Source organism: Silurus meridionalis, chromosome 8 (assembly GCF_014805685.1).
Source record: "Silurus meridionalis isolate SWU-2019-XX chromosome 8, ASM1480568v1, whole genome shotgun sequence".
Taxonomy (NCBI): domain Eukaryota; kingdom Metazoa; phylum Chordata; class Actinopteri; order Siluriformes; family Siluridae; genus Silurus; species Silurus meridionalis.
Genome location: NC_060891.1, coordinates 15,100,732 through 15,121,695, shown reverse-complemented (window position 1 = coordinate 15,121,695; position 20,964 = coordinate 15,100,732). Strand labels below are relative to the sequence as shown.

Below are 20,964 nucleotides of genomic sequence, written 5' to 3'. Positions count from 1 at the left end.
TTAAACAAAACAAGTTGCATTGACCTTGGTTAGTAGTAAGCAAGCATATAGCTTGTTTGTGTGCTTTCACACGAGGTATTGGTGAGGTTGGAGCAGCCCTCATACCTCACTTGGAATGGACTTCTTAGGAATATAAACCAGCGTTATTCTTGTAGAAAGTGAAATAACTCAACAATTCAAGAGGGCTTTTTTTATTTGCATTTACTTTTTGTTCATATGAGATCATTCCTCTGACAAACACTTTAATACCACATAGATGTTTTGTCAACTCGAGCACAAACTAAGTTTGCCAATGAAAGTTAAACATTGACAGCATGGTATAAATAATAGATGAATGACAATCATTTTCTTTTATTATCCAAGATGTGTTTTAGACATGATACAATTTGGTTCAGTCCTGCACATAGGTTGACTGTTTCCACTGTCCATGAGAGAAAGTGAATTACTTTCTTTGAAGAGTGACCTAGGGGACAACTTTTGTCACCTTTGTATCATGAGTGGCACTCGCCTGCCGTATTTGGACAGTCAACCTTTTTCCATCCAAACTTAAACATTGCATCACCATAAGGTGAATTTCAGCCAGATGCTTAGCTAACAAAGCTAAATACAGACAGACAGAGAGACAGACAGAGAGAGAGAGAGAGAGAGAGAGAGAGAGAGATAGATAGATAGATAGATAGATAGATAGATAGATAGATAGATAGATAGATAGATAGATAGATAGATAGTAGTTCAGACATTTAACTGCTGAATGCAATACTCAATGAAGTAAGTTGAATGTTCTGTTGACTTCTGAAATGTAGATACTGTATGGTCATATAAATTTGATATTTTACATTTTAGCACTGTTCCACAGAAACAGCAGCTGTGTTTTGTAATACCATGAGACATTTTACAGTTGCACAATTCACAGAATAGAATCATACACATCTATGCCTTAATAATTCCAGGTTCTTTAATCATGCTTATTATATTACTTTTGCTAAATGCTTACACAAAAAAGGTCAAACTGTCTTGTAAACTATATAATTACAACGAAGAACCAATATGAAATTCACAAGATAGAGGAAGAGGCAATGCTCACAATCTTCCTCATACATAGAAGGAAAAACTGAGAGATATTAAGTGTCTGGATTTTTACAATTATGAACACTACACTGCTACTCGTGTTGACATTTCTTTTATACCAAGACCTTCCCTGAGCCTCAAACATGCCCTGTACCATATCACACCAGTCCACTAATCCCTCAGAAAACCACTCCTGACATTTCAGTCTCTGCTTTATCAAAGAAAAAAAAGAAAAAATGCAGGAATCAAAGACAAACATTTTAGAATGCTCATCCCTCACATTTTTCGCTTTCACAGATAAATTCCATATTACCATGAAAAACCATTAGTATTACAGTGGAAACGCCCAGAGTCCACACAGTTGACAGGAAACATCTGGAATTTTGCATGGAAATTTTTTTTCCTATTGCCTCACTGCTCAAAACATTTAGTATTTAATTTCAAATTAAATCCAAAGAAGGATTTTGAGTGTCAATAATAACTGCTGATGCAGAAAGATTAGCCATCAGATGTGGCACTTATTAGGGTATTATGTTTTTTTTTTTTACCTGTCATGGTGGTTTGTACAGGAACAGCAGACTTCGTAGTGTGAAAAGAAAACTGAAGTGAAGGATGGCTGGGCCAGTACAAAAAGGTCATTGTGAGTCTCTGCAGTCTTGTACGACCCTCTTGGGGGTTTTGAGTAGCCAGAGAAAGAGTGAAGACTGGCTGGTTGGATATGCGCCATCTATAAATGACAGTGAAGGGTGTAGGTAATGTGCTAACATCCTCGGCTTTCAATGAATGAACAGTAGATACAATGCCTTACACAACGGCATGAATTGCTGTAAAGCTTCTGGGGAGTTGAGAATAATATATTGTCAGTGATGGTGAGCTGCGATATTAGAATTGTGGGCTAGAAAAAAATACCCTTCAGTAGCTTGGCAATACAATGTAGTTTCACTGATGGCAAAATGAGAACAATGTTGTAAATTATTGCACACCCACATACCATTTCAAAAGATAACCTGTGTAATCAGTTGACATGACCATCACTGATAGGCTGCATGGGTCACTTATTCTAAAAGCTAAATAGAATTTAGCCCCAGGGTCAAATCTTCATAATATAATGCATCTTTGTTTTCAGGTGTGTTTGTACATAAATTTTGCTTTATGTTTATATTGAAGGAAATATTAACTCTGCAAGCCACATTATACCAGCTTTCCCTGTAATGAGTTTTAGACTGATATTAATCTTATTATGATGTTATATGCAAGTAGTTTATACATTTGTTATACAGTATAAGAATAGATAAACTCAACTCTGCCCAGTGCAACAACACTTTTTAAAAAGTTTTATACATTTGTCTTTTTGCACAAGATTATGTAGGAAAACCTGTCATAGGAATCTGACAGCAGTCCTTTATTGCCACATTACCAGATTTCGAATAAACAAACCCAATGAAACTGTCTACTTTAAATAAAAACAATAAACTACTCAGCACCTGAATGCATAGAGAACAAAGAACATTAACATGCATAAAGCACCAAGGAGGTGAAAGCAGGAAAGAAGTGGTTAAATACTGAATAAATGTTTCAGGCCGCAGGCAGGATTACCGCACCACATGAGTATTTTAAGATCTTTGACCCCATTTACACCTGCTTGTGTAGCAGAACACGCTATGGGGCTTTTCATTTTGAAACAATTAACTAATGCATGAAATAATGTACACTGTGCAAAACAAAAAAACATATCTTACCAAATAGAAATACCGCATAGATAGACAAAGTATTTCCTATTATAATAGTAGAATGATGTAAATATAATATTAAAGCTATTTTTTTTTTTAAACATTTTTAAGTTTTGCATTTAGTTTTTTAAATTCTATGGGAAGATTTCTGTTTCTTTATAAAATGCTTGAACCAAGCAAATGTGTCACTCAACGAAAAAGGAAGTAATAGGAAAGAATAGATCAATTTGCTTGTAGTCAAGATATTGTCACTTGATAAGATGTTGCTTTTTAAAGTGCAGCCAGCGTTTGGTTTTGCTTTGAAGATTTGTATTTAAGCTGCTCATTTGAGAAATATTTGACCCCCACCAAGATCTCTCACACCCCACACCTGAATCAATTGTGTTGTGGAGGACAAAAATTAGAAAACATTTGAAAAGTCGAGAAATGTTACTTTTTTTGGTTGGATATTACAGGAAATTTTGGTCTCATATGTGATTAATACTAATATATTCTGCACACTATGACAAGGCACTTAAACAATGCAGCATCTACATTCCACTTTTCTCCACCCAGCAACTTTCCACTAAAGGGCCTGGAAAACTGTGCAGTCCTTCCAACTGCTGTCCTGCTTAAAGAACAATATACAACATGAGGGAGGGGGTCAGATCTCATGAGTAGAAAAAAAACACAAATACATCTTTTATTGACTACCAACAAACCTCGGAGTTGGGATAACAGAGAGCTTGCTCTTTGCCGTTACTCTCTAGTTAATCTTTGGGTGACTCATGCAGTGTGAACAGTCTTTGGAACAAGAAGATTCTCCAACTATAGTTTACACTAGCAGGTGTTGCTCTGTGCTGTTGCTCAGTCCAGTTAATAGTGTGAAAGTTCATTCAGGAAATATGCAATAGTCAAACACAGCTGTAGGGAAAAACCTAAAACTAAAACATGACTAAAGAAACTTAGAGTAGGATGTTAAAACAATGTCTGCGCTTGAAATCGGCTTTTCTGAATCTTTGTTTTTGCATATGGGTTTGCTGTTTACTCCTCATACTGCCTGATACAGAAATAATTTGAAATGACTAACCTTATATAGATCTATAGAGCTTTTGGGGAATATAAATACAAAACCACTACTTCATATGAACATATATTTTACTATCTTTTGTAATGTTTTATAGTCATAACCTGTCAAATATAGTAAATATCAAGAACTTAAAGATGCACATTTTAGGGTTTATGTACACAATAGAACATGTTGAAATTACACACATTTAAATACATAAAGAAAGAAATGAGGCATACTGACAGCACATTGCACAGGACAGGATACATGTTTATTAGCATCAACATATCTCATCTTTAAAATACAGTTTATACATATTCAAACACACCTCATATCTTACACTGCTTAGTGACAAAAGCAACTGTCTTCTCCACTCAACAGCAACAGTCGAGGTTGTAGTTGATCGTAATAAGAGAGGAAAGAAGGATGGGTGAAGATGGTGACAAATTAAATTTTAACACATTCAAGCGCACATTTTCACAAGCAAGAGTGCTGGATCCCCTAAGGACCCCTTTCTCCATGTGAGATTATCGACATTTATAGCAACATCAACGTGTAATGATGCGATTTATTCATTAGTGCTTTATTGTCTTGCATCGTCTATTAGTGAGAATAAATTAAAGCCTAGTAGAAGCCAAAGAAGTGCCATGCTGCTGTAATCACAGAATTAATACCTGGTAATGTAGTGGCTCAAAAAAGGGTCTCACTTTTATTAAGGTCGGAACAAACCAAGCACATTTATCTGACCAAAACTACCAGAATGTTTGAGAAACTAGCAAAAAATAAATCACCAGAATCTGTCTTTCCTTCTATAACCAGAACATTTAGTGCGTACAGTGAAGCAGAAGGTACATTGTTATAACAGTCTGTTTGTAAATGGGTGAGACCACAACAACGACAGGTTTAACACATAAAACACTGCTTTCAGTTGTTTCCACACACAAGGCATATGACAAAGTTAGACAGAAACATGCTTCAAAATAATAGAAGTAAATAAAGTAGCCATACTGTTGATGAGAGAGGCTATCATTATTTTTCACACTAGATCTACAGTATGTGTTGCTTTTTTGACTTAATTGTCTTCAAAGCCGGAGTGCAATAGCAATCACGCCTTCACCGTCAGAATGTCTGTGACCATGTGCTAAGAAGTCATTAGTCCAAGGTACCGTATCTTTTCTTCATGGACACATCGGGCTTTAATGTGCCCGAATCTTTATGAAATTGTTTAAGACACAAACTGGCATTTCCTTCATTTGTGCAGCACAAAACACCTTGGGTAAAAATCTTAAAAGAAGTTGGAGGGGTGTATCGAGCAGATCCAGCGAAGAAATCTCATTGCTCTATGGGACACACACTGCGATCCTTACAGCAAAAATAGTGGACTACTACACCATTTGGATACCTGGCGAAGGCACTGTGCAAAAGGAAGACAAATATGTATTATTTGAACATTGCCCATGTAATGACACTAATATATATATATATATATTAACATCCCCTTCATCACCTTTCCCTCATCACCATCCACCTCATTACCATCTCCTTCATCATCTTCCACTCATCACCTTCCCCCTCATCATCATCTCCATCATCTACCCCTCATCACCACCCCCTTCCCCCTTTTTACCATCCCTTCATCACCTTCCCTTTATCACCATCTCCTTCATCACCTTCCCCTCATCATCCCCTCATTGCCATCCCCTTCATCTTCCACTCATCACCCTTCCATTCCCCTCATCCCTTCCTCCTCTATATCACATCCTCTTTATTACCCATCACTTTCCCCCTCATCATCTTTCCTTCATCACCACATACATGTACATACCTATATACACACACACACACACACACACACACACACACACACACACACACACATATATATATAAAAACGCAGTTTATTATTATTATTATTATGTGTATATAATTTAGTAATAATAATTTAATAAAAGTTTACTCAGAGTGCGAGGCGGAGACTAAGGAAACTTGCGGTCTGCCATACGTTTCTGAGGGAACTCAGAAATCTTGGGGGGTCTTAGAACGTAACCCCTGCGAGTTTCAGGGGAACACTGCATACACTATATAATATCAGTGGTGCACGAAGTACACAAAGCATATACTTTAGTAAAAGTAGAGATACAGTAGGTAAAATATTACTTCAGTAAAAGTCAAAGTGCTCCCTTTAAACTTTTACTTAAGTAAAAGTACAAAAGTAATTGCCTTCAAATGTACTTAAGTATCCAAGTGATTTATTATGGCTATAATATCCTGTTAATATTTTCATTACAAGATTCTTGCGTAATCAACTCAGTTTAGGTGAAAAGACTCAAATGTTACTCTTAGCACACCAAGCTCTCAAACACTGATATCTAATAAATTATCATGAGCCCAAAACCTTCTTTTCAACGACTAAAAAAAAAAAAAAAAAGTGCAAATAAGGTCAAGGGTACTGTGGCAAGATGTATTCAGGATTTCTTCCACCATTTATTCCTCTCAAAATGTTCTGCTTGATGTTAAACTAATGCTGAACTGTATGTCCATGCTAAGTAGATACCACCAAGCGTAAATGGTGGTTCTAGCTTTGAATTGACCCCTGAGTGAACCACACCATAATCCAACCCCCCTTCATTGATTAGTGTCAGCTGTAAAAAGCTGTCCACAAATTTGGATACATTTCAGAGAGCTCTCTTTTATGTATAAATATAACGCTAAATGCATTTATTGCACAATGAAACACGTCATTGTGCACAATTAATCAAACTATCAGAACCAAGAACCAAACAACTCCATGGCTAATTGCAGCCATAAGCTACATGCAACATCTATATCCTTATAATATATGCATTTTAATTGAGCCTTTTAAGCTGCACTGGAGATGGACCTTAGTGAACTCAGTTCAGGATCTATTCAGTACTATTAGAGAAAACCTTTATGACATCACCTCAATTAAAGGTAACCGAATCAACAAGTGCTCATTTAACTACAATCCAGCTAGACTAATTGGGCTATAATAGTTTTGCTGAAAACTACACACATACTTTCAATTATAATGTTATGCAAGCTAAAAGAAATATTGTTGCTTTAAAAAAAAAAAGCATAGCGGGCAACACGGCATAGCCTAAGTGATATACAGTTATTAGCCAATTCATTAAATACATTAGCCTTTACTATCTTCATAATGAGATGAGCTGCATACACAACTTTATTTCTGCATGTTTCCCCATACTTCTATCCTCTTATAATATTCATCCATAATTTAAAATTGGGTTCTCTCCTTACTGACATGACGTCACCCAACCCCCCACCTACTCCTTTCTGAGTGCATGAGTGAGGGAACTTCTCTGGGCGGTGTGAGAGTCCCGACCAGGTTCATTGACGGTGACGTGATATAATAGTTGACATGACTGTGCAAATAAGTGGTAAAAATTAAATAATTATATATATATATATATATATATATATATATATATATATATATATATATATATATATATATATATATATATATAAAATGTGTTTATTTATTTATTTTTTGCATGGACACCCGGTTCAAAAAGTATGATATTTCACTTTGAATTTTGTGAAGTTAAAGTAAAAGTCTCAAATGGAAATACTTACAGAAAAAAAATGACTTAAGTACAGTAACAATTACATTTATTCCGTTACTGTCCACCACTGAGAGATAGAGATATATATATATAAAATATAAGTAACACCAGACGTACCTGTTTCCAATCTTCTTTTTACAAACCCGGCAGGTCTTTTCTTCTGTAATGACACACTTCACCTGCTGGTGAAAGATTCGCTCCTCTTGGACCTACAGACACGGCGTTTGATTATGGTGCACATAATAATGCATAGACAATGTACTTTTCTATTTAATGTACTACAGGACCATGCTCTCTGCCAAGTGTGGCATTGTGTCTCTTTCAGTCTAGTAACTTACCCGGAGGAACTCTGCCTGCAGCAGACTCTTGAGCACCTGATCAAAACGTTTCCTCTGGGCTTTCTCCTCCAACACACTCTCGAGAAACACACGGATCTCTGCAATCTGAGTGTTCGCTGGAAGCAGGTCTATCGCCTATCGTAGGATAATAATAAAAAAATGGCAATACGGTCTTGCTTTAAATACAGCATTATAACGAACATATGGCCTTATCTTGAAAAGCAGAATGCTAATGGCTTTAAAACAATGAAGGCACAAAGACCACTTAAGGAAACAAACAGCATGTACAGCCTAAGCACTCTGTGCATCTGTAGTGTATATATACACATCATTTTTCACACATCTTCCTTCACTGAAACAGAATGAAAGATCTGTTTCATGGCATTATTCTGATACTCACTGAATGCAAAAGATTTTCTGTTAAAATATTACAAATAATGCTTATAATTATAACAGTTTTGTCCAATTACTTCTGAACCTGTGAAAATGGATTGCTGCTAATCCCTAAACAGCTGCAATATGCAATATTTTGTTATCCCTCGATCTTAATTACTTCATTTAGATGAATTTAAATCCAATTTGGTTGTGAAAAATACAGCACTGTCTACTTATAGACCTGGCATTCTTTCCCACTACAGTATGGAGTAAAACGTTATTGCTCATCTTACTGTGCATTTGGTCTAAAAGTGATGGAGATGAGCCTAAAAAACGCTGACGTGCTGCTTAAATTCAGCAGGATGCGGCTCAAATGTTTGTGGCTCTACACTCCACACATGCTGCGCACAGCTGGATGCGACAAAGGACTTGATTCTCTCATTCGACATCCAAAACTGTGATCAGTCCCTGCATGTGGCTCTGGTGAGCCAGCGCTCTGGATGGTAGCCAGAAGAAATAAAAGCGACATCTTATAAAACAAATGAGCAAGAGAACCTTTCGAGGCAGATTCATGCTCTGTATTTTAAACCGCAAATGCTTGGCACCTGATGCACTCATTGATTTATAGTCGTCATATGCTGTTGCGCATCACTCTGCGTTTTTATTGTGCAGAGGGACGGGGCAAGAGCCAACGACAAGGGCTTCAATGGAAATGGGAGTCCTTTAGGATATTGTATGTGATGCTATCTGGAAATGCAACTACACAGAGTGATCACAACTGCTGCCAGACAGCAAAGTGATTGCTGCACCACTACCTGAAGGACAGGGAGAGGTCATGAGGACGTACAATACACTATAGAGCCACTGAAAGTGTTTAAACCGAGAGGCACAAACCTGCTCCTAAACAATTCCATGAGCAACAAAACTGGGCTTTAACAGCTACCATTGTCTTGGCTAGTAGGATTCTCACCTTAGTGGTGTTGAGCTTGCTGTGGTGAAGCTCAAGGACCTGGAGGGCAGCCTGAAGATTAGCCTGGGGCTCAGACAGCTCCATCTTAATAGGACCCAGATAGTGTGCATCTGGAGGAGACAGGTACATGCGCAAGAGAGACAGATACACCTGCACAGACGAGACAGGAGACGAAATAAAGGAGAGGCAAAGAAAAGTTCAAGACAGCTTTCCAGACATAGATGATTCAAGTCATTTCACAAGCTTTTTTAAAGTTTACAAACATTCTTGGATATAAATTGTAGCTTCATTTAAATAATGCATGGATATAATGCCATAATATATGTGCAACACTAAATACAGAGAGGGGAAAAAAATGAGCTGAGAAGTTTGTGTTTAAAAAATGCTGAAGATAGAGAAACACTCACATCTTTATTTCCATCTGCTGATTTGTCATAATGTCTGTGACAATACCTAAGGAGGGAAGTGTACACACAGTCAGAGACACAGAAGTCTAGTAAATGCACTCAGCCACGTCACATGTACATATTTTCCATTATTCTGATAAATGCATTCATCTTATTTAGCTTAGAAATATAACCGAGGCATACTCACTCCTCAGCCATGTACGTGTCATTCAGTATGTGCACATAAATAAAGAGTGCCTGCTCATGTTTTCCCATGCGTCCCAGAAGCAGAGCTCGCTCCTCCAACAGACCTGAGAAAGAGCGGGATAAGGGGAACACAGACACACGTCATATCGGTTTTACATTATTTTTCAGTGCAGTAAAATGATTATAATCTCATAGACCAAACCAAAAATGCTAAATTACCATCAAATGGAAAGTCACTGATGAGAATATCTGGTTCATAGTATATTGAAATATTTAGGAACGACAACAAGCTGTTCCGAATCTCTCCGAGTTCCCCTTCCTCCTTTCCTGCAGGCACAGCTGGGACACCTGGTTTTAGTGAATTAGGAGAAAATAGAGCAAACTAATATTATTAACATTTTCTTTGGTAGTTACTTTGGAAGACCACATACATTGAAATACAGTCTTAAAAAAATTTTATCCCACTGAAATCTGTGGTTTTACATAATAGTATATACAGTAATCCCCTGTTTATAAACCCAAAATGCTATTTTATGTATACAGTATTGTACTGAATTAACATTTTACTTTAATGAATAATTACATTTATATGAATACATTTTATTATTTCAACATAAAACTTAATGAAAACAATTCCCTAATTGGTCTATTGTGCTATCCGCGAGAGACCGGGAACATTAGCTAAACAAATGAGTTATGTGGCAAATGCAATTATGCAATAAACCGGGGCACAAGATTTAGACCGCAGTAAAGCGGGGGATTACTGTAAAAAAAAAAAAAAAAATCTGATCCTTAGCAGGTTTTAAAATCAGGCACATACAACCTTAGATGAACAACACATGACATATTACACCATATTATTATTTAATATGAGGAGGCTACCAGGTGCTGCTAATTAAATGCCCTTGATTAACTGATCATCAGCAAGTGGGACCACCTCTTTAAAAAAAACAAAAACAAACAAACAAAAAAACCCTTTTAGCAGTTTGCTTGTCTGGAGTATTCAGGTGTGGAAAGACAGGCAGAAAGACATCAGCATTACTCTTAGAGAAGCCGTTGTTGCTGCCTATCAGTCTTGGAAGGGTTATAAGGCTGTTTCCAAACAATCTAAAAGTCCATCATTCCACAGTATGAAACATTATTTACTAGTGGAAACATTCAAGGAAATCTTTGGACGTCCCAGCAAATTCACCTGACGGTCAGACTAAGCAATGCTCAGAGAAATATCTTCGACTTCACAGGTCTAAGTTAGCATGATAAATATTAAACGTTCCTGACAGTGGAATTAGAAAAAGACTAAACAAATATGAGTGCTTGGAAGGGTTGGTGGGAAAAAGCCTCCTGTCTCTAAAAAGAACAAGGCAGCACAGCTTAGGTTAAAAAAGGTGCAGTGGAGATGTGGAAATGTTTGGCTGTAATGCACAGAGCCACATTTGGCAAAAAACAAAAATAGCATATTAGCACAAACACCTCATTCTAACTATCAAGCACAATCATAGCGGTATAATGACTTTGGCTTGATTTTGGGGTGACGATTTTGCAGTCATTAAGTACCAGTCATCATAGTTACGCTAAAAGATCTGTTTAGCAGCTATAGCTTGGACAAAACTGGGTAGCAGCAAATCTACAACAGAATAGCTGAATAAAAGTGTTTCAAAAGTCCATACCTAAACCCAAATGAAGTGCTCTAGCAGGACTTTAAGAAAGCTGTGTACAAACAAATGCCCACAAGCCTTAATGAACTGAAGCAACATTGTAAATAAGAATGAGCCAAAATACCTCCACAATGATAACATCATTCAGAACATATTTACTTCAGGTTACTGCTGCTAAAGGTGGTTCTACAAGCTTCTAAATCATGATACTTGGTGTACTTGGTTTTTCACACATGATGACACTCTGGCTTGATTTTTGTAAAAATAAATAATGACACTGTGTAATATGTCATGCGTTTTGGTTTACTGGAGGTTGTTTTTTCCCCCAATTCTAAGACCTGATAAGGACCCGATGACTTATTATTTGCTGAAATGTGAAACCATAGAATTGAAAAAGAGTGTACCTTCTTTTTCACGACTGTACACGTTTTACAACAGTAATGGCAGTTTGGTTCCAACTAAATTCAGTCAGGCATATCTGTAAAAGGAGCATCAGGAAGCTAACAGCTCTCACCCTCAGGCAGTGAATTGAGATACTCTTTCATCAGCGATTGTACTCTCTCCAGGTAAAGCTGGATCAGCACGTTGTGGAACTCGGGGCCTGTTTCCTCCCACACATAAATAATGTGCTCCAGATATGGCACAGCTAGCTCCTTAAAACCATCCTTTAGGAAGTCTAGCACCTTGTCTCTGGGCAGCATTTCAACCTCCGTTAGGTCTTCTGTAAAAATCTGTTGCCAAAACATAGAAAAGACACTTAAAGAGCAACTCCAGCAGCCTTCTGCCTTGTCATCACACCCCCACTTTCAAACGCCCACATGGCATCAGTGGTGAATGAGGGGGTCACCCACAGAAAGACACTTGTGTTATTTATTTGTTGGCAGAAGCTATCAGCAAAGCTGGTCATTTTTCACAGCTCAGATGCAAAGCCAATAACAGTGAAAGTCAAACCAACACAAAGACATTTTTGTCAGCAGGGAAATGACATAAGCCACAAACAATGGACAACTTGGATTTCAGCGCAAGCCTTTTTTTTCGTATTTATTTTTTTATTCACTATATGGAAAGTTTGTGGACAGCTGACCATAAGACTTGTATTTGCTTTTCGAATATCCTATTCCACATTAATCGTCATTTGCTGTTAAGAATAACCTCCACTTTTCCGGGAAGGTGCTTCACTCGATTTTAAATTGTGATTGTAGATATTTGTGATCAATCAGCCTCAAGGGCATTAGTCAACTCGAGTACTGATGTAAAGTGAGTATAACTCTCACCTTGAGGCCATCCTCTGGACAAACCTTCAGCACCCATGGGGAAAACTCAAAGATAATGCCCAGATTCTCAGCCCCTGAGAGAGAAAACAGAATGCACAGGCTGTGAGCATATATAGATGGTGAGAACATATAAACAGTGAAGTTGAGAAACCTTAAGGAATTAGAAATGAACATTCTGTTTATTGTGCCAGAATCTTCATTTAATCCTGAAGAATATATTTCCAAATCAGTTATAAGAGTAGATTTAATGCATGGCTTTAAATTCGGAAAGATGTCCTTCACATTGCTATTATTGGGTTATCAGGAAACCACAGTTTCAAATAACCATTTCCTGTCTGGGTCTTGAACATCAAAGCCTAATTTAATGAAGCTGCAGTGTTCCCTACATTACAAATGAAACAGTGTGTTTAGTGGAAAACGATTAAAACTCACCCAGTCTCTGGAGATACTGCACTGTCCTCTCATGACCCTTTAAAGGAGAGTTGGCTTTAGTAGACTGATCCAGCAAAACCTGCAGGGCTACAGATCACCATTTTCATTACACTCTCACTCTTACAGAAGTCTTTTTAACCCATTATCTCTACTTGACATGACAAATATATATTATATAAATATAATATTGTGTATTTGTAGCATGCATCTAGCCAGAAAGACTAGTGTGACAAGGAGAACAATATGCCTAGATTAGTTTAAAGCATACAGGAAGAAGGGATGTGAAAGTGAACCACTACATCTATATTTGAATACAATTTCAACTAGAACAGTTTGCCACAATAGCCTGATTACAAACATGAGCAGATCTGAAGGTACAATTCATCAGCCAAATAAGATGCTTTTGTAAGAAACATAATAATATTAAACATCTGTAGAGTTTGGACATCATATTGGAAAAAAAACATTTAATGAAATCATATATCTCACGCTGTTTTAATAAAGAAAACGAAATGACATCTTTACACAAATCTATGCCTCTCCACAGGCTGATTTATCCATGGCCACAGCCGCTTACAAATACTAATTCCTGTATATTATCTCTATACATCTTTTTTATGATCGCACTAAGAGAAACTGAAGAAACCTTAATCCATAGCAACAGTGACTAACAAGATTAACACTTTTATGAAACTACAATTCCACTCTGCTGGATTTGAATTAGGAGTGTAGACCTACATGGTTCTAATTATATTAGCTTCGCAAAACCAGCTGTCCTCGTAAAAAGCCAATTTTCACAGACTGGTTTTCATTCTAATGCAGTGCTCTCGAGTTAATTCAACACACACAACATAACCACTCAAATATTGTTATCTTCTATGCAATTATATTAAACTAAACACGCATTATGTTGCATGAACACTGGAAATGGCTCTGTTATAAATCCATACATGAGACTTAATAAATCTGCTATTAAAAAAGGTTAGGATTAGGGTTAGATCAAAGCTCCACCCTTAACTATTTATTCTGGGAAATGATTTACTCTGCATACAAAGAGAATTTAGTTTTTTTTGGACCGGCATACACTTTACCCCTAAATTTGACCTCAAATATGAATACTGTGTTTGGCATAAATGAGTCTGTCATGAGGATATTGGTGTGCTAGGAAGATTTGTGGCTGCAATGTTCAATTTACCCTTCTGATGCAAGCCCTTCTTCTCATAGAGGATGATGAGCTCACTGTACTTGTGGGCCTTCTTCAGCACATACTCGCTCTCCTCCACATGACAGTGATTGTTTTCTAGACGCAGAAGGGGTGACACCAAGGCCACATTGGTCTAAAAAAATACAAAAAACAAACAAAAAAAGAGGACAAAATAATAAGTACGCAAGTTCTTCCCTTTGTTCTGGTGAATTCTTAAACCCAGTTCACATTCCAAGCAAACACTTATTTTCAATGTGACAAGGGGCCACGAGTCTGCTCCAGAGGTAAGCTAATCAGGAAGGTGGACATGAAGATGGCCTTACATGAAGGTAGCATTTGAGCAAGGTGGTGTCTATGATCTGAAGAAGCTTCTTGCGGCTTTTGATTGTAGGCGTGCCCTCCATGATCGGTGATGTGGTGGAGGGGTCAGAGTCATTCAGCTGCTTCACCAAATGACTGCGCTTCTATGCAATTAAAATAAAAAGCCTGTTAGTAAAATGGAAATGGGAAAAAAAAAAAGTTTATGCGCCCTCTGTGTGTGTGTGTGTGTGTGTGTGTGTGTATATGCAGACCTGTGTTAGGTAGTCAATGAGAGCCAAATGAGCCCTCTCCAGCTCTGCTCCAGAGAGTGTGGGGAAAGGATTGGGGTAATGCAGCTGTTTACGGTAGTCAGAAGGCAGGAGGTCTGGATACAATCCAATCACATGAGTTGGGTCTATAACAGAGAATGGGAAATCACATGTCATCAAAATGAACGTTATTAATAATATATATAGATCTAATTTTCCAGGACTTTTTCCAAGGCATTTCTGATGTTCACTTGGGCTTGGGATAAGTAGAATAATATGGCTTCAAATGTATCTTAATTTTCCTTGTCCGTTCCTCTAAAGATAACACACTTTTTTCCTTTTCTTTTGATTTGGTGCACTGATAAAGCAACAGGGACTCCCCAATTTCTGGTGTCTGTGTTCTACTGCATAAAGTGTATAGGAAATTAAAATGATTTTTTTTTTCTTAATAACATATCTACGATCTACACTTACTTGTTTCACGTCAGTGTTTCAAAAGAGCAATTAATTTCAAGATGTTGTTACCGACATACACACATTCCTCACCTGTCCCCAGCTTAGCAAACACCTGCATCGAGTCATCAAAACGCTTCTGACAGAAGAGATTAAAGGCATACAAATTCTGAATATGATGAATCTGCTGTTTCTTATCACCATCTGAGTCATCCTTCATCTTCTGTTCGAGGGGGGGGAACAAAGAAAGAAATAAAAAGAAAAGCGAGTTGGTACAAGGTGCTAAGAAACGCTAAGAAACCTCAAAACGCAGCAAAATACTCCAGAATGTTTATAGTTTGAACATGCAGCATATTTCAAATAACATGTGTGGGTCATTACAATGATAAGAATATGCCAAGCCCGAACACCATTTTAGTTCTATACAGGAACAAATATAAATAAAAATAAAACATGGTCTGGTGGGTAGGTACGTGTCAGCAAACCTGTGCTGGATTAACTCACCGCTAGCTGAAGAGCCAGCTCAAACTGCTTGTCCTGTAGGAGCTGCCGGATCTGGCTCGCTATGGAAACTGGCACAAGTCGCCAGACAAAATGATTGCTGGCAACATACACAATATTGGGCCTGTAACCAAAATGAAGTTTGAGCATGAAGAGAACATTTAAAAGACTGGCCAGAACTTTTAGTAATGCAAAAGTAGTGATGACATCATTGTTTTAAAATACATTCACTGTGAAACATCTGAATCTTAAATAAATGCTGGCAATTTATTCTGAAAAGTGTGAATGTCTCACCCTGCAGAGGTGATGAAGCGTGGCCTCTGCAACTCCACACTCTGTACCAACAACCTTGGTTCAAAGGTGCGAATCTCCACATAACGTGGCAGCACAGCTATAATATATGGAGGCTGGTGCTCTGAAGGGGCAGAGAAACAAGACTATATGAGACTGGAATGCAAACATAACTGATTAAAAAAAAAGGTTATTTTGGATTTTACTAGATTAAAAATAATACAATAATACTACCCTTTTAACAAAAAACTACTAATGCAGACAAATAACCTACACATAACCTACACACAAAAGAAAAGAATGATCTAAATACTGGTTTTAAAAAAAAGTTACTTCTGAAATGCAATAAAAAAAAATTTTTGCAGTGGGATTTATGTCTGAGTCTGCAAGTAACATGGAAGCATTCTGTGAATATAAAACTCTTCCAGTCCCATGTGGACTGCAGAAAATCCATTTAAACAAAGGAATGGGCAGATCTTCAGTCAGAAAGTGATGCATGTTTTAGAGAGATTTAAAGATTTTAAACAGAGCTTTTGTTCATACTGTGAGGAGGGCTGTTTTAAAGGCTTGTTACTCTCCTTATATTAAATATAATTCAGTTTAAAATAAATTGCTTTTTTTTTTTTAAAGATTGACTAAAATTTAACAACAAGATCTGAATACAAAATGCAAGTATGTCAAATAAACATTCCATATTCCTCATTCAAAATAAAGTGACTGCCTAGCGGCCTGGGGTGAGTCTCACTTTCATTTCTGTTCGACACCGATTATAAGTGTATTGTGTGTGCGCTTTTCACAGATGTTATGATCACAAGCCTCTACGATGGATCTGTAATAAAATTTTGTTTAGTACACTTTCTACACTTCCACCTATATATTGGAATAGTAATAATGTGTAGCTCATGGCGGATATTGCTGAAGGAAATGTTTATCAGTGATTAGAACAAGTCAGATAGACAACAAGATAAGAGTATTTCTTAAAAAAAAAAAAAAAGAATTTTTTTTTATAAAAATATAAAAAGGTCATACCCATTGCAACAGGGATGTCAGTCCAGTTAAGGGCACATTTCTGTGTGCAGATTCCTTCCTCATTCAAAACAACAGTGAGATCATCCTGGCCCACAGCTACTTTCCCATCGGCCAGTGGGGCTACCAGGGGCTCCAGTTGCTTTCCTGTTGGGAAGAGCTCTTTAATTGATCCACGCCCATCCATCTGGAGGTAAAAGAAAAAAAAAATTATGGAAGAAAGATATGATAATATGCAATTCTCTGTTATGCATTTGGGGCATTTTGGTTGTATGGTATGGGTCCACTTATCTCCATAATAGGAAAGGACATTCCTTGCAAATCTTTATTCCATGAGGAGTTTCTATCCTAAGCGATCTCTTTCAGAATGGCAAATGTGCCCATGCACATGACATGAAGTCTTATAATGGTCAATGAATGGTTTAATGAATATGTTTACTATTAACTTTTGAGATGTCTTCGGGTTGAATGGTGTTCTTGAGGTAGCGCAACAATTTACTAAGATGATTTCAGTTTTAATTTTTGTGTCACCCTTCTAGAGTTTTGACTTACCCGGATCAGATAGTAGTCACGCTTGAATCCCACACACAGGGAATTTTCGCACCAAGCCATGGACTTCGGAATATCTGGAACCGCAAAATCCCCCTGATTCACATAATATACATGTACTTTATTTAAGCATCTCTTTGCACTGATAATTTGCTATCTTTATGTGTGATGCTTTAATGTCACTAACAAACCTGTAGTTCATGGAACTCCCTGTCCTTCCAGTAATAAAGCTGAAGTTTCTTTTTGACAGCAACACACATGCGCAACTTTTCTTCACCTGCAATAGACTGCTAAAACAAAGAAATGAAAATATGCAGAATATACACAACCAGGGTCTGAGAAATGAGGACATGGCAATAAGCTGTAATTAGTCTCATTAAGTTCTCTTGTGTAATTAAAAATATGTCATGTCATGTCATGATGCCACTCTTGTAAAATTGCAGGCTATTTTATATTTCATTTGGAAAATGTCATCTGGAAACGGATATCCAGCTCTGAAGATATTACAAATGATTATATTGTAAGTATAAGATTGAGTTAGATTTTTCTTAACACACCTGCAGATCACAGGCAAAGAGTGTTGCACCCTTGGCTTTGGGTACCATAGTGATCTGCTGGAAAGTGAGCAAATCATGGACATGGATATTGTTCTCTGGAAAGAAAAAAACAAACAAACAAAAGAAACAACAATATAATATTTGTAACTAACTGCATCATTGCACAAACACACACATTCCCCATTTAAAGTGGAAAGACTATAAACCTGGTAAAGATAAATGTAAACCTGGTTACACTTGTATGGGTTAAAAAAAGAAAAAGAAACAATAATCTTACCCAGAAGGCTGACCAAAATCTTGTACTGTGATACAACATACAGCTGATGGAGGAAAAAAGAGAAGACTTAAGAGCCATTTTCCCTTTGCAACCATAGCATGGATGAAAGAACTTAACATACAGCAAGAAAGGAAATCAGCATGTTTTTTCTTGTCTCATTATGTTGAGAATAAAATCTAGAAAGCCATAAGTGTATTATTCATCATTCTTCTGAAAGATTTAACTCGCTTAAACAAAGAACTGAACAAACCTGCTGGATCTTCTTGGAGAAGTTCTTGTTGGATTTCTCGAGTAACACTTCAAATCTGTTTGTGGCTGTTTGATAGGAGGAAGATGATACAATCAAAACAATGGCGCACAACAAGGTTTTCACAACAAAATGCAAGCAAATCTGATACCAACCGTCATCCTTCTTGATCCTGTAAAGGAGGAGATGACCTGGTTTAGTCCCCACCAGGAGCCAATCCTCTGTATAAACCACACAGGTCAAGTCATTTCAGGTCATTTGCATGAATGTATTTGCAACTGGTGAAGTACTGCTTTATTTACTACACAACACACCAGTAATTGATGCACCAATGAACTGCAATGATTAGAAATAGATGCTATCGAGTGGTTTAGGGTGATCAGAAGATGGTGAGGTCAAATGCCAGACAGATTAAAACTTAACCCCTGCATGTGCTCAGTTGTAGGCTGTCTGAATTGCAAATCGCTTTGGACAAATTAAAGAAATGACTGAATGATATGAATTGAAATAATACTGAGCCAACAATGGACTGAAAGGCCACCCAGCTATATAGGAGTAATCCAATTCTTTGCAAGTCACTAATCATGATTTGTTTATGATCATGTGCATAATTTGGCATCAAAAGCTTTCCAATGGCTGCTTGTTTATAGAGTATGAAATGAAAGAAATTGGTCTTACAGTTAGGTTCTCTCACACACACACACACACACACACACACACAATACATTTATAAACGGTGTCAAACTAAAATGAAAGTGAGAAGTGAGACTCACCCCAGGCCGCTAAACAGTCGATCTGGAGAGGAAGTTTCTCCAAAATAGGGACGGGCTCGTAGGCGTCATGCATTATGATCACTCCAATTAGTTTATTCACTTCAAAATAGGAACTGTTTTTTCTGCTTAGGGAAAAGCTAGAAAATCCAAAACAAATCTCCAAACTAGTTTGCTAAGCGATAAGAGCTGAATAATCTATACATGCTGCAACCTTAGATCAAGCGGGTAAAGTTCCTGTTTTGCTGAAGAGAACTGAAATATCCAGTTAGCGAATTAGCTTCTCTCTCTGCCTTCCATACCAAATCCCCGCTGTCAACAAGCTGCCGTTCTGTTTATAACGCATTGCTCACGCCATTTACACATTTCATCCCATAGCTTTGACACACCGCTGATCGGATGAGCCTCGGAATAAACCGACCGTGTCCACAAATGCTAAAGTATCTGCCCTGACAGCTCGTGACCCAAACAGCTAACCGCTCGCGCATAATGCTGAGAAGGAAAAAAAAAAAAACATAGAAGCGCTTCCGGGATGCTCAGACCACGTGACCTGCGTCACGCACGGTCTGTCACGAGGGGCGAACTGCGTGTTGCTTTTCACCGACTTTTTATTTTATTGAATACATTTCTTTCCATTTTTGCACCACGGACCAAGACAATTATTCCCGTGCAATAATGTTTATACCTTCTTACTATTATACACATTATACGATGTCAACATTAATTAAAATAATAGATATAACGCAGAAGCCAATAAAATGGGAATAAAAATACAAAAGTTTTTATTCTATTTGTATGTTTTTATTTTGTTCTAATTTATATATATATAAATGATTGGATACATTTTCTTAAATGTATATATATATATATATATATATATATATATATATATATATATATATATATATATATACACACACACACACACACACACACACACACACACACACACTCTGTATTAAAGAACTCAATAGCCTCAGTTCTTAAAAACTGCATCACGCCATTCCTGCAGATGTTCGTGTGCACTTTAATGCTGTAAATCCCCTGTTCGAACAAAACCCCAACCTGTTCATCTGGATTCAGATCTGCTGACTGGAAAAGCTAATGAAGAACACTGAGCTCACTGTCCTGTTTATGAAATGCTTTTTTTTTTGCGCAGTATTACACTGGAAATAGACAGTACACGTGGCTAGCCTTGCATATCATCATCAATAAAGGTCCAATACTCTTCAGCATTTAAGCAAGTGTTGGTATAAGTGCAAATGTGCCAAGAAAACATTGCCCACACCGTTATAGCTCCTCCATCACACACGGCAGTTTGGGTCCACGGGTTTATGTGTTTGTTGCCAAAATCTGATGTTTTATAGTTATTTCTTTCTTTCTAAATATTATGCAAACATAAATGAGGTGAACCATAGCAACTTTTATT

The 20,964-nt window shown here is 37.2% G+C and overlaps 1 protein-coding gene across 4 annotated transcripts; it reads right to left on the bottom strand.

Moving 5' to 3' along the window:
- Nucleotides 1-4,095: 4,095 nt before the first annotated feature.
- On the bottom strand, nucleotides 4,096-20,043 carry vps39 (VPS39 subunit of HOPS complex). Of its 4 annotated transcripts, none has more exons than XM_046856126.1 (24): nucleotides 19,539-20,043; nucleotides 18,921-18,986; nucleotides 18,769-18,833; nucleotides 18,519-18,561; nucleotides 18,242-18,336; nucleotides 17,876-17,974; nucleotides 17,688-17,780; nucleotides 17,139-17,322; nucleotides 16,113-16,233; nucleotides 15,822-15,942; nucleotides 15,411-15,540; nucleotides 14,868-15,010; nucleotides 14,619-14,759; nucleotides 14,287-14,428; nucleotides 13,092-13,178; nucleotides 12,660-12,733; nucleotides 11,900-12,116; nucleotides 9,950-10,078; nucleotides 9,732-9,834; nucleotides 9,545-9,590; nucleotides 9,138-9,287; nucleotides 7,793-7,927; nucleotides 7,572-7,663; nucleotides 4,096-5,260 (listed from the first exon to the last, which is right to left on the bottom strand). In XM_046856126.1, the coding sequence occupies exons 1-24, from the start codon at nucleotides 19,609-19,611 to the stop codon at nucleotides 5,179-5,181; spliced, it is 2,631 nt and encodes an 876-aa protein (XP_046712082.1). In that variant the 5' UTR covers nucleotides 19,612-20,043; the 3' UTR covers nucleotides 4,096-5,178. The 4 variants fall into 4 exon arrangements, with proteins under 4 accessions (XP_046712082.1, XP_046712083.1, XP_046712084.1 ...); XM_046856127.1 differs by having other exon boundaries at nucleotides 15,411-15,537; XM_046856128.1 differs by having other exon boundaries at nucleotides 17,876-17,971.
- Between the last annotated feature and the right edge of the window lie 921 nt (nucleotides 20,044-20,964).

Coding starts and splice junctions, on each gene's coding strand:
- vps39 (XM_046856125.1), bottom strand. CDS start 19,611: ATGCATGACGCCTACGAGCCCGTCCCTATTTTGGAGAAACTTCCTCTC. Junction 15,541..15,821: donor AGCTGGCTCTTCAGCTAGCG/GTGAGTTAATCC, acceptor CCCCTCGAACAG/AAGATGAAGGATGACTCAGA. Junction 14,760..14,867: donor TCATTGACTACCTAACACAG/GTCTGCATATAC, acceptor TTAATTGCATAG/AAGCGCAGTCATTTGGTGAA.